The sequence below is a fragment of the Barbatula barbatula genome, assembly GCF_947034865.1.
Source record: "Barbatula barbatula genome assembly, chromosome: 15".
Classification (NCBI taxonomy): Eukaryota; Metazoa; Chordata; class Actinopteri; order Cypriniformes; family Nemacheilidae; genus Barbatula; species Barbatula barbatula.
This window is the reverse complement of record NC_136778.1, coordinates 6,451,928-6,473,568: the sequence shown is the minus strand read 5'-3', so window position 1 is coordinate 6,473,568 and position 21,641 is coordinate 6,451,928. Positions and strand designations below refer to the sequence as shown.

Sequence of the window (21,641 nt, the reverse complement as noted above, 5' to 3'; positions counted from 1 at the left end):
GATTTCAACATAGCTGACAAAAGGACTGCTAAAAATAAGTGCTTCATCAATGGACGTGATCAGATCCATTCTGTATCTTGCATAGACAATTCTAGTCTGCAACTCTGTACATACCTATGAATAAAGCACTGAATTAAAAATCAATTGAGAAAAAAACACTTTAAATCCGTAATCATGGTCCATCATGTTCTCGATGACCCATCATCTAGCACAGGTCAAATGTAATCTCAAGCCATGTCACATCAATTCCCATAATCCTGTAGGGCCTCTTAAATAGTTATGTCACAACCTGAAACTCAGAGTAACATCCTCATGTGTGACAAAAACGGACATATACGCATCATTCAAGATGCAATGTTTTAATCAAAATGCAAACAGATGTACATCAAAAAATATATAATTTTTCCATTAATACTTTAATAAAAAAAGAAATATTTACAAGAACGTAAAAAAACATTATTGTAACACTCTTGCTGAATTGCATATCTGAATAGGCCTATGTTTACATTCTGAGGTGAAGAGGATTTAGTATCTTTTGCATTTTCTCCCAGGCTGCTTCACACAATAGATTCAGCTCCCGTTTACTGGAAATGATTCAGAATGAAACCAGAGAACATTAATCAAAAGAACAGACATAAATTATGCTGCTGGGATTGCATCATAACCAGTAGCAGAACGAAAAGCTCTGAACAAACAGACAACAATATCAAGATAGTCTCAATATCAAGTGACGCCCAGGAAAGCACATTTCGACATGTGACTAATTTAATTACTGAAAGCCTCATAGACCCGATGAACCATGCAGTGTGTGAGACAGTATCATTAGGTAACATCTTTGCTTCTAACTGCAATAATAACCAGCTTGTAGATGTCAGTAGTATTTTGAACAGTGTGGCAGACGGAAGATAAAACAATTCTTCGCACTCCTGTAATGAATAAAACCACAAATTTTTCTCTAAAACAGTCCCAAGTTTTACAACCAGGGTCTGTATGACTTAAAGGGATAGTTCACCCAAAAATGAAATTTTGTCATCATTACTTACCTCTTGTCATTTTAAACATTTTAACAAAAAATTTATATTTTTACCAACATTCTTCAAAATATATATATTTGTGTTTTGTGGAAGAAAGAAAGTCATACAGGTGTGAAATGACAAGAGGGTGAATAAATGATGATATAATTAAAATGTTTGGGTGAACTATCCGTAATTAATCAAAAACATTTAAATCACAGCTTAATAAATAATGAATTATATTTTAAAACAAATGTAAAAAAATACTGCAACGATTACACAAACTAGAATGCGGTGTAAATAGCACATATGTTTGCATCAGAAGACACACTCTGCTATCGAAAACCAGGTCAAATGTGAGGAGCTGTTTTGTAGTTGGGTCCAAACATGGAGTGTTGGGAGGTAAATCAGGTCCAGGAGTTCAAAGAAGCAGCACAGTGATCCAGATTTGCACTCAGTTCAGACAGCTGCGCACCACCTACACGCAGCTTTTCCCTGAGGACACAAAAACAGTGAAGTCACCACTTTTCTAACCACAAACTCTCTTTTATCAAACATATGGAAATACACAATACATACAAAAACATCATGTGAAAGAAATAGGGGAACAAATATATATTTTGCCATGTCAGCAAAAAGGAACTATGTTGAAAGACAAAAATCTGTCAGGGCTATCAATATACATTTTTTTAACAATTATATTAAAATAAACTATATACAATTATAAACATAAAATAAATATTACAATTAAATACAAGCAAAACATGTCTAGATTCCCAAAGCTACTTTTCGTAACGCATGTTCAATGACTTTGTCACAATATTGTAAAGTCTTTGAATGATCTCAGTTTCAGCTGTTTCCAGCAAATATACACATTCATCGTGATTCATTATTTTGCATAAAATTCTACTTAAGTTTTAATCAACTGCCAGCCTCAATGCAAACAGAAACAGAACCAGTGTACGTGAAGACCATCATCAGCTGTTAAAAGAAGCAATGAAGATCTGAATAAACAGTTGTGAAATGTTTCACTTCACACAGGATCACTTCCACGCAACAGCCTGCGGTTACAAACAAGAACGGGATGTCTCTATTGCAGGAAGCCAAAGAGCTTAAAAGAAGGTAGCTGAAGAAATGACTTAACAATAAGAACATTCAGACTTCATGTTAATATAGCTACAATATGTTAGTGGGTCTCACTTCAATGTGTTTTTACAGGAAATGTCCTAATGTTAAACAGTACTGCGAGTCTTGGCAAAGGAAAGCAGCATTTGTCCAATTGACTTCTCTAACTCAGTCACACAGACTTTCTCACTGGTACCGTGTTGCAGTGGCCATTATTGCATTTCTTATTTTCACAGTTAATCTTTCTCTATTTTCATCCGCTCCCTCACTCCCTTCCACTTTAACCTGTTGCTGCTTGTGCTGCCCAATGAACGTTACATAACAACAACAGCAAAAGAACTGGAAGAAATTTGTGTACTTGTTATTCCTCAGTATACACCCTCCTCAGCATCCATCCAGCCTGGTTACGTAATGGAAGGGTAATGTGGAAAAAAGATGCAAATCTGGACACAGAGTGTTGTGTTTGCTCAGTTTTGGTGTCTTTTAATAGAATGGAGAGAGAAACAATATACGATTAAGTAAAGATATAGATAAAAATGACTTGGTGAATGATCTGGTTATAACCTTGCTTTCTCCAAACCCTGTCTTTACTAATCTGATACGTGAGGTTCATACACTATGCAAAACTATTGACTGCTCAGTTGTGACGTGTTGAACGTGCGATGGATTCCTTTCCTCCCGCCTTGCAATTATCCGCTTAACATCGCGCTACCATGGCAACCATACAACACTAGGGCAGCTCCCCTTCACTTGGAAACAAGACCTTGAAAGCACAGTGAATGCTTTACGAAGCCAAGCTCAAATGCTGCAAACCACAATACCGCAGTAATGCCGCTTGCTCAAAAACAAGTGTGCAACACTGATCACATCTTCAGACACAAGCTCGCGTAGTGTTCACGGCTCAACACATACTAAAATGACACAAGTCATCTTAAAATCCTGTTAAATCTGCGAAAAACCTTCTGACGTCGTCCAACCCTCCCTTTGAAATCCAATTACAAAAGGCCACATGAGACACATTTGAGATGCATGTCACTAGCGGGTGTGAATGCTGACGTCTTGCGATTATATCACCTGAGATCCTAATACAAGGTGTAAACAGACCCTCAGGTCAATTTCAGAAACCTTAGGCCTAAAAATCTATATCACATGAGATTACAACCTGAATAAAGGACAGCTTCTGTCAACGTCACATGATAACAAAATCATTTTTCAAGTTATGAAATGTTCAGTAAAGCAATTCCTGTTTGCTTAATGAGACCAGCGTGTTACGTAAGAGGGTACAACTGTAAATCACATACTGATAATATGCGTACAGAATGTGAAATGTATATCTCTAAGTCTTACGGGTTGGGTAATTGACTCATTGTGCTTTGGTGCCTTTACATACAGTACAGTAGGTGAAATGATACCCTTTAAAGGACTGAAACGCATGGATTGGTGCGTGACATGAGGTCATTGAGTTCTTTGTGATGAATGCTGAGTGCTGCGGCTCATTGATCCAACTGAGGTAAGCGAGTCACTAACAATCAGCCGTCAACCGCTCTAGAAGTGCGTGTGTGTGTGTTGCTATGCTTGGCTGACAAGGTTAATCAATGAACCCTCTCTTTGGCCCTGAAGAAAAAAACTGATGGTTGACAAACACAAGCAAAGTCAAAGTCTAGAGTGTTAATCTCCCAAAAGTGACGGCATAATTAATCATTATGTTGGCTGTTTGTACGCACGTCTGACCTCAGGGGGTGTAGCCAGAGCTCTACGGTGCGAGGTATGAACTGTGCGTGAAACGCCTGAAATTGACCGTGTGTGACTGTGGAAATTTTTTAGCTGTTTGACTTGGGTCCTGCCAAATTCCAGTGTTCCATCAGCTGTTATTAAACGCAGAAACATGTCCTGTGTGTTTGCTCTAATGTGCCCCAATTACCGTATAATGCATGAATATTGATTGGTCATGTGGACGTTGCTAAGCAACCTTCTGACTAACCCATCAAGGTACATGAATACATTTTCATGAGCAATATCTTTACCGTAGTGTCATTTTTTAGTTCGTAATCAACTTGACTATTAAAATTTTTTAGGCCTTCTGGCATAAACCAATTTATTCTAAATGTTTTATTCAGAGCTAGTTTATGCTTTTATTTAAAGGATAGTTCACCGTTAAATAACAATTCTGTCCTCATTTACTCACCCTCTTTTCATTTTAAACCTGTATGACTAAGAACACAGAAGAAGATATTTTGAAGAATGTTGAAAATGATAACCGAACAGCGGCGGGCCCCATTGACTTCGCTCGTATGGACACAAAACCAATGCATCTCAATGATGTGGTTCACTTACCAACATTTAGCAGAATATGTTTGTTGAACACAGTCCCTGTGCTTGCAGCACTACAAACAAATTGAAAAAGAGTTGGGAGACATTGAATCGCAAAGAAATCTCTCATAAACTCCTCACTGCCTTCTCTTGCACCCTCATAGAGCCACAAGTTAAGTCCTGCCAATATTCCGCTTGCACACATATTTTCCATCTCCAGATGAAATATATTTTTAATAAACCTTATAATTTAAAAAGCATTCATTTTAAAGAAAGCTAAAACAGTTTGGAATTTGCTGGCTGTCATAGCGGAAAAAGTGCTATTACACCTGGCACAAAGATCCACATAAAACACCACATCCTATTCCATATCCAAACACTGACAAGTGGAATTACATATTTATTTGTGGAATTAATAATTTTATTATACTGTTGAGCACTCCACACCAGCCCGAGGCTCCATTACATCAGCACACTCAGGATGAGAAAATCTTTAGATGACTAGATGCATCATGCTAACGTTCTGTTCCATTTCCACTAACACACACTGCTGGGAATATATTGCGAAATACATTTACCAGGAATGTGTGTTCAAGCTAACGGCTCAGGGGACTAAAGGTGATGTATCATTAAATACACTCTTTGAGTCATTAATGCCTTCCTTTGTGCTATAGATTGTGATATGGATTGCACAAGAGTTGAGTTTTCAGCACAACCTGTTATTACACAAGAGACACGTTATGCGAGGGATGTGACAATGTTGGATATATCAAACATAATGAGCTAAACCGCAACAAGAATCAAAAAAGGAAAAAGATCAGTGGTGTTTTTATGCTACTGCATAAAGAAAGATGCTGAATTACAATAAAAGAATGTGAATATAAAAAAAATGAAAAATACATATAACACTTATGTTTACAAGTGTATGCAAAAATATCCTAAACACTTTCCACATCTGCCCCTGGTAGAATATATGGTTGGAGAAAATTATTTCTGCATGTAACACCCCCACCACTTTGCCTGATACGCCCAGACGGTTGTGACATCATAACCATGACCATTTCTGAACATTTTGTTTTTTTAGCCTATTTTCCATTAATGGTTCAAGCGAAGCGTCCTCATGAAGAACACATGCGCCCATTCGCCTTGTCATGCAACCGCTGCTTATCTAACCTGCCAGACGTGACGAACTGTCTTCGGAGGCTTGTCAAAGCTTGTGATGCAACAACTGAAAATGGAAACTCGAATTTCCTCCGAGGCCACAGACACCTGCTGAGACCTGCCATAGCAAGCACTGACCCGAGAACAGCAGAGCTGCAAACGTTGCCTGTTTTATGGGAGGTGCTTGCGTGGTCTGAACAGAACGGTGCATGTCGTGCACGTAGCCGGTTAACAAAGTTAAAGATAAGCTGATGTAAACGTGACTATGAACTTACCGGTATTCCTGTTGAGATATGAAATCAAACAGGTCCCTGGCGGTGAAGTGTGGCTCCATAGCAGCAATCTGAAACCGAAATGCCTTTCTTTTATTGTCAAGTACAGCTCAATGTCCTTCTGCATAATCACTACGTTAGCGCATTGTTGATTTTTATGATCAGATTTCTGTTCTAAACCAGATGAAAATTATTTCTGCAGAGCTTAAATATAAAAAAATAACCTTTCCTGTTTGAACGACATATTCACTATGGATCTTTTCATACATGACTCATGCTGTAAATTCATGAATAGTCAAAAGATAATGTGTGACCACATTTATCACAACAATATGACTCCCACAAAGCCTTTTTCAGTGGGTGATGTGTTCTTACCCCACTGGTTTGAATGAAGGAGAGAAGTATCTGTGCATCCTGAACACTGCCGTCAACAGATAGCACCCTATTGAAGAAGAAACACACAGCAATCTCTATTGAATACCTATATTTTGTTAAATTATATTTGTGGATATGAATTTTTTTTATCTTAATGCATGCAGAATCTATCTAACTTCGAAGAAACAAAACAATGTATAGTTAATTGTGTGGAAGACACAGCAGAATATGTGAGCAAAAGCCCGTCCTAAATAACCTTCAGGAGATCCGGATGAGAACGAAAATGTTGGTGCAGAGACAGAGGTGAGATGGAAAGAATAAAACAACATGGACTGTAAAGGGAGTAAGAGATGGGGAGAAAAGAAAAAGAGCAAACAAGAAAAAGCTATTTCAGCAAAAATGACTCATGCGTCTGCTTTCCGCACATAAAAACAAGTCGAGCCGTTTCCACTAATCTTCCTTCAAACCTTGTCATTCCACCTTCTGAAACACTTTTCCGTTAGAATCCACAGAGAGACTTTACCTAAAAATAAAATTTCTGTTATTATTTACTAACCCGCTTGACATGATGTTCCATACCCATATGGTTTTCTTTTTTCCAAGTTATCACAAAGACGTTAGTGAGAATGTCTCACAGTCTCAATCCCCATTCACAGTCATTAAAAGAACTGTCCATTTAAATCCACAACAATAAAACCTTAGAGACCATAACAAACGTAAAAGCAACACACACCTGAAGCTCAGATGAAAACTTTGACAATTATGTAACAAATGTCAGTGGGGGGGATCGGGATCAGTAGTGAATCAGAAAACACTACAGTAGGGCTGATGGGTAAAGCTAAACTGTGTCACACTTTCGTCAAAAAACTCCTTATAAAAACAATATAATACATCTCCCTTATAATTAAAGCCAAGGACTGGAATAAAATGAACATGTTAGTAAAAAAAAAATTTGCGCACACTTATCCATGAGCAGGGAAACTTGTGTGGGAATAAGCGAGCGTATAATCAATTAAGCAACACAGCACATAGTGTCACGTCACAAAACATCAATTTCCACTGTCGACTGGAGTCTATAAGTCAGCATGAATCGGAAGGTGTGATGATGTTATCTTCCCTATTGTGACGGCTTCCAGACTGAGAAAAAATGTGTAGGAAAAGAATTGTTGGAGGCTGGAAGTGTGGCCATTACAATCACACCCCCACGTGTGATTTAGAGAGGATATATCTTTGTGAAGTGAAGGTCAATGTTTTTGAAGTAAGATAAAATTTCATGCATTTTAACCAAATTAGGCATGAATCAATTTTCATTTATAGAACTCTCACAAAAGGTTGTTCTGTCCAACATGTACCCCACTATAAAATACGCAAATGTATATTATTTGTAACAAAATTCATGTTTACACAAAAAGTTGCTTGTGTGTGACGCCATTAACTAATTTAGCAAGCAGTAATAAACTACTTGACTCTCTAAATGTAAAGCTACAAGCTACTTACTTAGTTCTATATAAATATACATTCGTTTCAGACCCGGTGATTGATTCGCAATGAAATATTTATTATGCGACCTTGAACGATGAGAGCGAGCGGCTTAATATCTTCATTAGGGCAGACAAGCTTTCAGCTATGTCAGCTATTACAATGAAACAGAGCTTGTCTGTGTGCTACAGCTATGACGGAATCCACCGGCCGAACTGATTTACTAGCAAGACCCAGATAATTCAGATTAAAAATTGTCATGTCAGTTAAGACGTCTGTCTGCCGGCTAATACGAATCATAGAGTCTACAGGAACGCTGAGAAATAAAAGTGAGTCACAAGAAACATGCAGTAAGGATTTGAAAGTGAGTACATGCAGAATACTCTCAAGACAACGCCCCTCCCCCACTCTTGTGACACACCTACTTCTGTCCACTACGTGCTTTGTTGACTAAGGACACACACTGGACAAATCCTGTTAGGAGACATGACCAGAATGTAAACAGGCCCTGCTGCTCAGTTCTGTGTGTGTGTATACCTATGAAGAGCCTCCAGGAGCTGTTTAAGTGCAGGGGAGAGCCTGTGGAGGCAAGAGAGGGCTTCCTGAGGTGGGGGTGTGGTGGTCCGCGGACTGGGCTCAGTGGCTCCCGGGCTGTAGTGTAACACTGAGAACAAGGCCGAACTGAGAGAGGTGAACAGACAAACAAATATGAGTCACGTATCCGGTAATGCAGTGTTTTTATTTAAACGTTTGAGGTTACAAGCTATGTGAATAAATGGTTCTCACCTAATCTGACACACGTTGTTCCAGATGCTCTCAAACAATGCCCAAACTTCCTCATGGCATGTGTGAGGGGGTGGGGCTTCATCCTCCACTTCTGCCATTAGCGAGTCCTCGTTGTCCTCGTTGTCATAATCACCCTTTCGAGAAGCTTTGGGAGACTGTCACACACAAAAAAACATGATCGATCAGATCCACACAATGTTCCATTATAATTTAGCTGTAACTGACCTGTAGTCGTTGCTGCAGCATATGTAAAGTGGAGAGAGCCTGATCCACACGCATGCTGTATAGAGATCTGCAAGTCAGCCCAGACAAGAGCTCCGTAGCCCCCCTCACAGCACTGAGAACAGATGCACGATCGATGGACCGATCTACAGACAGACACAGAGAGACAAGTCAACGTTAATGAGACTTTTAATTGATGCACGACTAACAGCTTTAAAATCAATAGGCCTTAAAGCAGAGGTTGAGTTAAATGGATAGTTCACACAAAATATAAATTCTGTCATGACATATTTACCCTTTTGTCATTCAAAATGTGTACAACTTTTTCTTCCGTAGAACACAAAATAAGAACTTTGAGAAATGTAGTTGTGTTTTTGTTTGCACCATCCCTTTGATATATTGTGTCTAGACATATAACTGGGACTTTGCTGTCCCTTCAGGCAGCTATTTCAGTCGAGCCTTTAGTCAACCAAATTTTAATTGGTAATTTAATGGAAAGGCAACTGTATGTGACTCAGATCTTTGTGACTTTAATGACCTCTATTTTAAATCCTTTGGAGGAAATGAGCGCACCATAATCAATCCGCTTCACAAGATGTCTTATTGAATTCAACAAAGCATGGGTCTCTTCACACCCTCCATCACTAATTTATAATAAACGTGTATTTTTTATTTTCGTCTTTCCATTAATGTGAATTATTAAGCTATTAATTATTAAGTTATTTAATTCTACTGCTAATATTTCAATCGTGTTTAAAACATAGCGTATTCATGAAATAAAAATAGCATCCATTTTCTTGCTCAGACCAGTTCACAAAAGGTCATCGCCGTCTGGATGCACTACAAACCCACACGAGATGCTCTAACAGCTTTCCTGTTGCTCAGTGGTAAGAGCATTGCGTTAACACACAAGATTGTGGGTTCGATCCCAGGGGATTGCAGATACCTATGTAAAATGTATAGGATAATGCAATGTAAGTCACTTTGGATAAAAGCGTCTGCCAAATGCCTAAATGTAAATGTAACACAAAAGCGCCCACGCAAATGCAGCGACAGATGCTCTCTTCACCCCAGACAAACAACAAAATGTTTTAAATCACATTTAGGCATGAGCAGAAGGACCCTGGTACTTTTCCATAACTCCACTACAAACTCTTAAAGTACCCTCCCTCCTCCGCTCTGTTGGACCAGGCTTATGGCCAAAGGCAGCAGAGAAGAAAGGCACAGTCATACTCCTGAAGCAATGATTGACAGAATGAGGTCAATCTCATAACTTCCAAAACAAACAAAATACGAGTAAAGAGAGCATGGATTAAAACCACATGTGTCACATGTGCACACAGACACACAAACCGTTGCAGTTTAATGACATAATGAGCATTTGAAGAAGGAGAGGAACGGTTAAAATATTCTCCCTTTCTGACTTCTAATATATTAAAATCATATGTTTTAAAGAAAGTTGGTAACCGGACACTACTGGCCCCCATTAACATCTATTGTCTGGACACAAAACTAATGGGGGCCAGATAACAACATTATTCAAAATAGCTTATTTTGTGTTCTGCAGAAGAAAGTAAGTCATTCAGGTTTGAAATTAGGGTGAGTAAGGAATAAAAATGTTTAGGTGAACTATCACTTTTAGCATCACACTAAAGCTGTCAGACATACATACTTGAACAGAGACAGTCGCTCAGCATCTCCACGCAGCTGAGCAGGCTCCTCTTAATAATGATTCCAAACACAGCGATCCAGTGCTTCTTAAAACACTTCAGTACACCGTCCAGATTCCACGGTGGCTTGACGTACACTATCTGCACACACAAACACGCGTGTCACTGAGTGCAGACCACAGCACTGTAAAAGCCCTTCTGCAAGTTCATACAAAATTGATAAATAAATTAATCATCAATGTGTGCAGTGCTACCTCGGTCCATAACTCTCCAAACGCGGCCTTCATCTCTTCCTCCAGCACCTCAGACAGCACCCCCTGGAGGCAGAACTCCAGGATTGACACACAGTCACTAAGCTGTGGTTCCTCAGCTGGATCGTTGCGTGTCCTCTCCTGTGATTTTTCCTTTGCAGGAGGTCTATGTGCCAAGACAATCTTGTCTTAAGAATTTAGAGAAATATAAAATCATTTTCATGATGCAGAAACAGCATGAGCATTCAAATTGCAGGTGTCAGTAGCAGACCTTTCTCTACGGGTCCAACAGTGGTCGATGCAGCGGGTGGAGCACAAGTGTAGTTTAGGATCGAAAGTCTGTTTTCTTCCACCTCTTTTACAAGGTCTGCTTTGCTTAAGGCTTTTACCCCACTAAGCAAAGCCTTGCTGCACAAGTTCTTATCATTACTACAAAAATAAATCATACAGAGAAATTAGCATAAATAGCACGTTTTCCTCCACTATCATGATGTACCTTACACAATTGCTAAATAAATCACAGTGTTTTTCATAAGACAAACACATGGCCACCCTGCATGTCATTAGCCATCTGAAAGGACAATTCAGGGTCAACAAAAAAATGGAAATGCACTGCAGACACGTACAGAGGACAAACAGTTGCATGGAGCGAAGACACTCACGTGCAAAGAACTACAGCGCCCTCTGGGTAAAGAGCCTGGTACTGCAGACAGCATGCCAGAACTCTGTCATCGTTATTTACAACACCAGGTCCACCTGTAGGAGAGAGAGAGAGACAGAGGATGACACAGCTCCATCTGCTGGTGGTTGGTTTGCTTTCCACTAAACAGCACATAGCAGGGGGCTTTGATGCAAATACTGATACATCTAAAAAAAAGCGACTGGTTACTCACAGACAGCCTGGGAGGCCTGCTGCATTGACTGGCCCAAAAGTCTGGGCTCCTGGTTTTTCAGGCAGCTGTAGATGTAGTGGACTGCTGGCCTGGCTTTGTCCTCCACATTGCTGGAGAGTTTGCCACTCTTCAGATAGTCAAGCTCCTGCAGGACCACCCACGGGATGAGCAAAGTGGGGAACCCGAGCGCTGAGAATGAGAGTTTTTAAATATTTTGATGAAAACTGCACTGCAGTCATGCATCATCTCAAGCTTTAAAAGCATGCACACTGAATTTCTATGTTGAGAACAAACTGAAAATGAAAATACAAAGTTCCCTTTTTTTCTAATCTTACCAGCAAGGCCATGTGACCTGATCTTCTTCACAAACTCCAGATGGCTGAGCAGTACATTTGTATCAAGGACGATAAGGAGGCTCTGTTGATGTTGTTCTTCATCTGTGAGTAATTAGAAACACTATTCACCAAATCCCACTTCCACCAGATGCAAAACTGCACAATTATTTATCAAAAAGCCCTTGCAAGAAAAAAACCTTTCTATATTTATACTTCAGCAATATGTTAAATCTGTTCATGTGACATTACTGAAGGGGATGCTGGTTCCCTCTTCTGGTGGATCAATGTCCATGCATGTGAGCTCTCCACAGTTCTCCACTAGGTTCAGATCCAGTCGCCTCTCAGAGCGTGCCAAATGCAACTCCTCCACCAGTTGCATCTGAAAAGTGCATGAAACAGAGTAAGAAAGCTACAAACGCTCATGGCTATATTCTGAACGGTAAGAAATATGGCTAACCTCATGGTCACAGTCAAAGGTCTCTGCAGATTCCTGAGGAGTTTTCTGAAACGGCACAAAATATCTGTCTGATCACCACATACCCTGTGTTGAAATGTTATGGTATTAGTACCATTTACTGTGGTTCACTGGTACGAACAGGGTGGGATTCTTTTTTCGAAACCATTTTCTCTTTTTGTCCTGATGCATCCGTTAAATTGGTATTTACCAAATTATATTCTTGTCTCTGTCCTTGGACTGAAGATTGCTCTGTTCTTGTGTCTCTGTAAGCATTGCATATTTCCTGGAACTGAATAAAAAAGTGTTATATTTAAGTGACATTAGTTCCTTTCATAACAAAAGCCTTATTAAAATAGTGTGACAACTGATCATGACGTTTGTGAACTATTAAGATTTTTTTGTTACTGAAGTGACTTTCACTATTAGGACATGGCACACATTTAGAACTGTAAGCTTCATGTATTATCTAAATGACTAAAACAGACCTATAAACTGTAAGCTTGACTTAAAATGTGAGTAATAAAAGACAAACTCAAAGAGAGAGAAGAGAACATACAACAAATTAATGTGTGAAATAACACATGATGTATTAAGCTGGTGAAAACACAGAAAACGTGGTAGTACAGTACCGTGCAGGAAGCGACGCTTGGTGTCGTGACGTCTTTTGATTTATCCGTCTGCACCTGCTGAACCGCACCTGCTGAATTTAAATGTAAAGGATGTGACGAGCGATTACCAAAGAGTGGGTTAGAGGTCGGACCCAAAACCTTCTGTGGTGTCTGTTCGTGCCTCTTAGAGACAAGAAATGTGTTTGTAGATGGAGATACTGCCACCACAGTTTCAGTCAGACATGCCTGAGTGCTACATCGAGGCCTGTTACGAGAAGAAGCCAAATGGACATTCCAAATATCCGTGTTTGTCTGAGCTTTAACAGTACTGGCCTTCTTTGGAATCTTGAAACTGATTTTTGGCATGAGAGAAGGGGTTTGTCTTTCATCCTGCTGCTTGTGTGAAAAATCCTCTGGTAATTTTGGTTTAGTTGCAGAGTCTACATGCTTCACTACCGGCAAATACTTAACCGTTTTATCATGAGAAGTCTCTAAACCGAAAGCCTGGTCCAATTCTTTTGACCTCCTGCTCACCAACTTCTTCCTCATCTCCTTTAAAGCCTCAGATTGAGTTTCCCGATGTGCTGAGCTATTGCTGGTCACATTTTTGTCGTCTCTTCGCTTGGCATCGGTGTGATGCTCTGGCGATACTGACCTCTTCAGTAGTTTCCTCCGTTTCTCTTGTTCCTTGGAGGGAGAAACATCCTGTGCAGGTTTGGGCTTCTCTGGTGCTGATCTCCTCGATACCAACTTCTGTCTCTGATGCTCTAGCTCCTTGGAAGAAGGCTGATTTGTTGCAGTGTGTCTGCTGAAGCTTTTACTCGAGATAGTGGGGCTTGTATTTTCATGTTTGCTTTTGGCCTTCACTTTTTCTTTGTCCTCTGTGATATGAGATTTGACAGTCCTGGATTTCTCAGTTGCTTTGCTTTTCAAAAAACCTTCTTGCTTGCTCGTTTTTGAAACCACATCTGTTTTTGACAATCTCGCATTATTGGGACTGATGCTTGGTGTTGAGGAGTCAGTGGCCCACCTCCCTTTAGATTTTTCTTTGTCAACACTGAAATTCAGTGAAAAGTCAACAATTACTTTAGTTGATTTTGATGAAGATTGTACGGCGTCAATCCCAAATGTTATAAACCCACCAAAATGCAAATATAACATTTCTAAAAAACATGCCATATACATTTTATACTATATTTAATAACGTCTCCATCTCAGAGTTGACAGTGACATTTGTACATATACCTACATTACATCATATTTACATGAAAAATGATCTATGCTTTGACACTCACCTTTCATGTCGATGATGATGACGATGATGATGTGTGTGGCTCTTTGAACTGCTGAGTTTCTTACTGTCTCTCTCCTGTTTAGCAAACACATACAGTACGTGTTAAAAATCTAACAGCCATGAGAACTTAAAACACATATTGTTGGTCCAGTGCTGATAAAAACTAATGCATCACAATCATTACACCTCAAAATATTCCCTTACCTTTTTCTCGTCTTCATGTAAACAACTCGATGAGACTCGTTCCTCCTTTTTGTTTTTTTTCCTTTTTGATTTCTTGCTAGACATGTTCAAACCTCTGTGTCTGTAATTGAACGTAAATCCCACAATGATTCAGTTAAACCTGTGCTCTTATCATCATACAGTATGGTAATACAACAGGATTTATAGTTGGGAACACCTTTCAATATTTATTTAATAAAAAACAATTACTACGATATTGGGTTTTATAACCGTTGTTTATAGTTTCGTTAAAGTAGTCAGGACCAATAAATCTATTTTCTTTCAAGAGCTTCATATCAGTTAATGTTATTCCCAGAGCGGAATCCAACTCATCCTTGAGAGACAGAAAACGCCAAAACAATTTAAACCAGCTAAGGGTTGACCTTAAACTGCTTCACAATACGACAATTGAAATGAAATGGTGATATTTAAGCAAAATAGAACTGAAACATTAAATAATATTTGTTCTGCTTTGATATTAAATAGGTTTACCTACCAGAAATAAGGCAGACGTTGGTAAATAAGTAACGGAATGACAGAACTAGACCTTTAGTCGTCTCACACCCCTCGAAACAACTTTTCCACCAGCGCCTTTGCTCAATCCACTTCCGCTCTCTGAGGTAGCGTAGTTTAGGAGAATATGATTGGTCCGCTCACACTGCGCTTAATGCCTGGCATTTGACGTACGCAATATACGTACGCTAGTTTCGAAAATGGCGGAGCCCAAACAAGAGAACACTGAGCAGCTTCACCAGGAGGACGCCAATATAAAGGGTGAAGTAATGTATTTACCTAATATAAAATGGTTCAGTTTTGTTGCGTAGGTTCCAATTAGAACACATAGCGTTGAGACATTTTGAATATTTATGCAAATTGATCCCAATGCGACTTCAAAACTGCTAAACTAAATATAGGCGTCCTCACGGAGCTCCGCCATAGGACCTACTTTGTAAATAACGTATTGTTCGAAACGTCTCGTTGTCTCAGCACATCGGCAAATTACCATCATGCATTTCTGCAAATACTTTCCAATAATCAGAATCGATTAACTGAGTTAAAAGACAATTTTGAAATAGCATGTAAATGTACAGTGTACGTTTAGCAAAGGTCTTACCACGGAGCTCCGCAACAGAGCCCTTCTGCTTGGAAACGTCAGCCACAGAAAGCGGGATTGGCTGTTCTGCGGGAAATGCTGACACGTGAACGAATGAGGCTTAGAATTTAATCTAAAATGAGTGAAAGTGTAATATAACGTTTTCTTTATGAAATAGTTGATGCGTGAACATTCGACAGAATTATGTCAACATTAACTAAAATGAATCATTTTTAATGATAATTATAATAACTTCATTAAACAACAAATGGTTTAAATACACAACATACATCACTATTTAATATCATATGTAGTTTTTGCTTTGTCTGCATATCCAGACACTGGTACTGATGAAAGAGCGCAGGTGTCCACTCCTGATACCTCCACTAAACCAGCGGAAACAGAGGCCAACAATGGACAAACATCCTCCACTGTTACGTCAGGTAAGAATTCAACAGTTTTGACCTCTGATGATTATTTGAGGCAGTGCATTAAGAAGGTAAAGTCATTCAAATTTGTCATTTCAGAGAGACACGTGTCTATCCAATCCACTCTGGAGGGCCTCGAAAAGCTTGTGGATTTAAATGGAGGTACCAGAAACCTGCGGTATCTTAGTCTGTTCGTTAAAACCCACCATACTGGTTTCCCCATAAAACCACCATTCATACCCGATGAATCTGCAATGACCAGATATCTATTTTTATGATTTCCGACAGCTGGAAGGAAGTCTTGTCCATTGTGTCCTGAAGAAAAGTTTAAGGCCTGTTATAGTCACAAACTTAGACGACACCTGCAAAACCTGCACTGGAAAGTTTATGTGCAGTTTGAGGGTAATTGATTTTTAATTCAATACCATTCTACAGCACTGTGCCCAATGTGCATTGCTGCAGAGTAGAGAACACATACAGAAAACATTTTAATTCGAGAAAAATATGCGAGGTATTCACAGAGAGAATTCGTACATTTTGCTTCCACAGGCCAAAGAATGTGCATCTGTCATCTGCCTTGCAGACAACTCAAGTCCGGTCTTGGTGCTGACCAGGTAAGGTCACTTGTAGCGTTTATCCCAAACATCTATGCAGTAATAATCTTCACCATTAGATGGCAGAATAAAGCAAATTATGTAATTGACAGCTTTCCAATTAAAAATACAGTGATGATCTAGTGACATGAATGGTTTTCCTTCCTTTGTCGCTCAATATATCCACTTTTCTTTATGGCCGTTTTTCTTATAATCGTTTGCTTTGTCTAGACACGTTTGTTTACTTTCAGAACAACCACAATAATAATGAACCAAAAGCTAAAATATCTGGATTTCATATTGTTTTAATTGTGTATTTTTATCCAGCTTGTTTCTTGTGTAGTATCTAAAGTCCTTAAGTTATTCATAAGTATTTACATCACCAGACTCAAGGCAGACTGGTGGCACACTACCACTGTGTGGTTTGTTCTGTCACGATTGCTCGAAAGACAGACATGATCAGTCATCTCAAGCGTCATATCAACAAGGGCGAGACAGAGGAAAGTTATTCAGGCAACTCTGATGTTCCCTTTGTAGAAGCCGGTAGGCATTTTCTCTGTTTATGATGTCAGTGCAACTAATGTCATGATTCTTCCTTCTTTTGATGTGCTTTACTGACATGACAAATCATTGTGTGATCGTGCATTTGTGTTGCCAAGTCATTAAAAGTGACCGGCAGAACTGGATGCCAGTGTCTTGGTGCGGAATTATGTAAATGTTAAACTTGAGCTGCAACATAGTTTTGTTTAATTTCCAATGTAGTTTCAGTTTTCACAGTTTTCCTGTATCTGTGTTTTTTCAAATAGTAGCAAATTATTTGTATATACTGTATGATAACAATACCTGCCCCTTTCTCAGTCCCAGGTGGACAGGCCTATGAGATTATGAAAGAATTGGGTACTAATGTCCAGCTCATGCCCAACCACACCACACCTCAGAAAACAGACACATACTTCAGCCGCAAGATGAAAGCCAACAGGTTCAGACTTTTTAATATAATTTTTGCCTTGTGATGTGTTTACATTGACTAAGTAAAACATTTTCTCTCTGTGATGTTGTAGGCAGCTGGTGTTCTGCTCTCTCGCTGTTTTAGCTGAACAAAGGAATCCACTCGAATGTCTTGATGCCTTTGGAGCCACTGGTAAGAAATCTAGTGTACAGCAAGTAATGTATTTTTTAATTTACATACATAAATGATGAATCCTTTGTGTAGGCATCATGGGCCTGCAGTGGGCGAAGCATCTGCGTAACTTGGTTAAAGTTACAATAAATGACATAAACGAAGCTTGCGTGAAGATGATTAAGGAGAACTGTCACCTGAACCACATCAGAGTAGAGGGAAGTCGCGCGGCCTGTCAGCTAGACGGAGCAGGAGATGTGGAGTCACCCATTGCCTCTGTGGAGGTGGTGAAGATGGACGCCAATGTCATTATGCATCTGAGACCATTTGACTACATGTGAGAATTTCTAACCAATAAAATACGGTAGCGATCAAATAACCGTTAAAAAATGCTTTTTAGAATTTTGGATCACCACAGATTTAAAGTTACAGTTGAATTATAGTTGTTGTATAGTTAAAGGGACAGTTTGCCCAAAAATGAAGAATCTGTCATTATTTCTTAATTTCATGTCATTAAAAATCTGTGTATAAATCTTTCTTCTGTGAGACACAAAAGAAACTATTTTGAGAAATGTCTCATTGGTTTTGTGTCCATACAATGGGAGTGTATGAGGGCCAGTGTTATTTGGTTACCGAAGTGAAAAGAAAGTCAAACATGTTTGGAATGACGTAGGAGTGAGTAAAAGATATAAGACTTTTCATGTTTGGGTGAACTATCCCTTTAAATTACAGTTGTAAAAAGTAAGTCATAGGTTCATTTGTCTTTAAATCAGACACCTTGACCCATTTGGAACATCTGTAAACTATCTGGACGCTGCTTTTCGGAACGTTCGCAACCTGGGAATAGTCTCTGTGACTTCTACAGACACTGGCTCGCTTTACTCCAAATCCCTGAATGTGACGCTTCGACATTATGGCTGCCAGATCATCCGGACCGAGTATTACAAGGAACTTGCAGCACGTATGGTTTTGGGTTCAGTAGCCAGGTATGATCGCCTGTGAATTTTTGTGAATGGAAGGTTTTTGATTGATGTAACATTGACAAGTTTGTCGACGCATTTTTCAGGGCAGCTGCTCGCTGCAACAAAGGAATTGAAGTGCTGTTAGCTGTGGCACTCGAGCACTTTGTCCTGGTGGTGGTGCGAGTGCTCAGAGGGCCCACCCAGGCGGACGAGTCCTCAAAGAAACTGCGTCAGCTTTTGCACTGCCAGTGGTGTGAAGAAAGGGTGTTCCTCAAACCAGGAAGCATGGTGGAAGGTAATAAAAAACTAAACAGCTGCCACCGAATATTGTTAACAAGTGGGTTACAAGTCATTTATAGAAAGGTTTGCAGACAGCAGGGGTTGAATTCAATCAATAAAATATATATATTTTTTTACATCAAAGCCCATGCAACCAATCAAAAGTCACGCTTGATTTCATGTCATCAATATTTCAATGAAAATCTATACCCTTGAAGCTAAATATGCTCTGTAAATAAATAATCCCTTGCTGGTTATGATATCAACAGAAAACCTGTACAGACAGCTGCCCTGCCAGTGTCATGGAAGCATGCCAGGGAAAACCGCATTAGAGCTCGGGCCGCTCTGGTTAGATGATCTTTCATGCAGTTTTCATTAATACATTATTTATTCATTAGGATAAGTGTGTAATTATAAGTTTTTTTGTTTTGTTTCTCTCCTGTATCGCTCAGGGCTGGTCCTCTGTTTAACACTGGTTTTCTGAGGCAGATGTTAGTTGCAGCAGTGCAGCACAATATGGAGGACATCCAGCCTCTGGTGAAGTCTCTCATTTGTGAGGCCGACTGCACCACTCTCAAGCCTTCACCTGTACCGGGATATTCTTCCCTCTCCAGCCAAGGTATTTTTTTGGGTGTGTCAGTATTAAATTCTAATTTATCGTTTTAAATGATGTTGTGTTTGACACAATTAGATGAGCCAAAAGCTCCCTCTGGCTTGTTTGAGCAGAGAACCAGGGCTTTGACTTGATGTTTTTTGTGCATAGTGGAATGTGGTGTGGTGATAAAAACCTTACAGAGGGTTGAAGAGGCTGATACGTCTGATCAATCAGGTATTGCGCTTTTTGAAAACTGTTTATTTTATTCATTGTTGTCTGTTATTGGCTGTTCTATTTACCTCAAATTATAACTTTGGGTTTTTGTACTACAATTTCCAAATTATCTGAGATTAAAAGGCTGTGTGTATGGTGAAATATTTTTATTGTATTTTTTATTTTATGTATTCAGGCAAAAGAAAAACAGCAGGGGAGGATTCTGGGAACGTACTGAAGAAATTAAAACCTGACACATCTCTGGAACATCCAGCGTTCTACTACAGCATCCATCGGCACAGCATCCGTGGCATGAACATGCCCAAGTTAGTCACCACAAACCCCATACACACTCATATAGTGAAGATGTAAACTAAACCTACAGTATGTCATATCACCTGAATCTTGCTTGAGTCATTCGATAAAAAGCTGCACAAGGAATTTAATAATGATAGAAGATATAATTCAGCTTAATTTAGATGAACCTAATTTTGAACTGAGTAATACAAATCAACAACATACTGTATATACATTTATAATTTTATGGGGTATTCTTTAAAAAAAATACACATTTGTTGTTATATAAGGAGTGGAATACGTGTTTAAACACTTCAAGGACCTATTGCGTAGTTCAAGCTTGAAATTTAAAGTCACAAACAAAACACCACTCTCATTATATCTTTCCAATAAAAGTACAGTAGTTTTTTGCCCAACATTGGATTTTAGCATCTTTGGTATTTATCCAGGCCTTCAACTGAATGTGACCCTGAGCTTTGTCCCTCTCTTAGGCTGAATAAGTTCCTGCAGTATCTCACTGAGGCTGGATTCAGAGTCAGCCGCACACACTTTGACCCGACAGGTGTGCGAACCGACGCTACTCTGTTACAATTTAAGGATGTGCTTACGAAATATAGCGTACCTACTTATTCGTCTGCCTCTCAGAGCGGTGTTGAGAGCTCAGATGTCACACGACGTCAGACTGTCTGAAGTTAATGAGACCAATCCAGATGTTTGTGGGGCAATTTAATTGTGTTTTTGAGGTGTTAAGGACATGCATTTCTGAGTTTGACTGCACAGAATTCACCTCTCTTCTCTTCTTCTCCTCTTCTCCTCCTCTTCTTTTATCTTCTCTTCTCTTGGACTGCTGTTGTTGAGTTTGTTTTAGAGATGGATATTTTTAATCGCAAATGAATAAGTATCATTAAGAATGTTGCTCAAAGCTGTTTTTTTATAGTTGCACTAAGGTTTTGACTCACTGTGGCCTTTATAGTGTTTGATATAAATGCTGATGGTAATGCAGTATTGACTGATCTTTTTTCTTTTAATCTAAAGTATTATAATGATTCTGTAAGATCTAGCTTGATCTGTTTTTTCTTTTACAGTATTTCACCTACAGTGTTTAATAGCTCCATCAATAAAACCCTAAGCATTCTCACGTAACACCTGTGGGTCATACTTTACCCCAAAATCTTGTTTGCTCGGTGGATATGTCAAAGAAAGTCAAATGTTAAATGTAATATTTTTTCATTTCGATTTCGAAGTGAAAAATTTCCTGGACTTTCGCGACACGCTTTGTGTGATCCACCACTTCTGTCTTACCACAAAGTTTAGTCCTACCTGCAATGTTCAGACTGAAATAAATTGACTTCTTGTTGATCTGAACAAGAAAACAACTGCAAACTACTTTTTAGCATTTGTCCAATAAATATATTTAAGGTTTTTGTTTTATTTGAGTTTATTTTGCCTTAACCCCATGTATTCTAAATCTAATCATTTATCAACCTAGTGAGCATATTAAACTCATGCTAAGGCTCAAAAATGTTATCCAGGAGGGTAACGTCCCGTGTTTTGGTCGACGTCATGGCGTGTTGCTGGTTCACTTAAG

The 21,641-nt window shown here is 39.1% G+C and overlaps 2 protein-coding genes across 4 annotated transcripts; one reads left to right on the top strand and one right to left on the bottom strand.

Annotated features, from left to right (window-relative positions):
• Positions 1 to 316: 316 nt before the first annotated feature.
• On the bottom strand, positions 317 to 15,627 carry swt1 (SWT1 RNA endoribonuclease homolog). 2 transcript variants are annotated; one of them, XM_079474615.1, is made up of 19 exons: positions 14,970 to 15,627; positions 14,456 to 14,555; positions 14,253 to 14,326; positions 12,979 to 14,014; positions 12,489 to 12,638; positions 12,350 to 12,394; positions 12,142 to 12,271; positions 11,893 to 11,994; positions 11,558 to 11,746; positions 11,327 to 11,420; positions 10,936 to 11,093; positions 10,668 to 10,852; positions 10,416 to 10,554; positions 8,747 to 8,889; positions 8,522 to 8,676; positions 8,273 to 8,416; positions 6,257 to 6,323; positions 5,885 to 5,952; positions 317 to 1,508 (listed from the first exon to the last, which is right to left on the bottom strand). In XM_079474615.1, the coding sequence occupies exons 2-19, from the start codon at positions 14,537 to 14,539 to the stop codon at positions 1,421 to 1,423; spliced, it is 3,051 nt and encodes a 1,016-aa protein (XP_079330741.1). In that variant the 5' UTR covers positions 14,540 to 14,555; positions 14,970 to 15,627; the 3' UTR covers positions 317 to 1,420. The 2 variants fall into 2 exon arrangements, with proteins under 2 accessions (XP_079330741.1, XP_079330742.1); XM_079474616.1 differs by having other exon boundaries at positions 12,558 to 12,638.
• Positions 15,132 to 21,623, top strand: trmt1l (tRNA methyltransferase 1-like). Of its 2 annotated transcripts, XM_079474618.1 has the most exons (17): positions 15,174 to 15,247; positions 15,905 to 16,009; positions 16,094 to 16,156; positions 16,283 to 16,396; positions 16,544 to 16,608; positions 16,974 to 17,130; positions 17,446 to 17,566; positions 17,649 to 17,728; positions 17,801 to 18,044; positions 18,481 to 18,693; positions 18,774 to 18,964; positions 19,218 to 19,296; positions 19,401 to 19,567; positions 19,712 to 19,777; positions 19,953 to 20,082; positions 20,545 to 20,615; positions 20,699 to 21,281. In XM_079474618.1, exons 1-17 carry the CDS (start codon positions 15,187 to 15,189, stop codon positions 20,707 to 20,709), a joined length of 1,938 nt encoding a protein of 645 aa, XP_079330744.1. In that variant the 5' UTR covers positions 15,174 to 15,186; the 3' UTR covers positions 20,710 to 21,281. The 2 variants fall into 2 exon arrangements, with proteins under 2 accessions (XP_079330743.1, XP_079330744.1); XM_079474617.1 differs by having other exon boundaries at positions 15,132 to 15,247; positions 20,545 to 21,623.
• Positions 21,624 to 21,641: the final 18 nt, after the last annotated feature.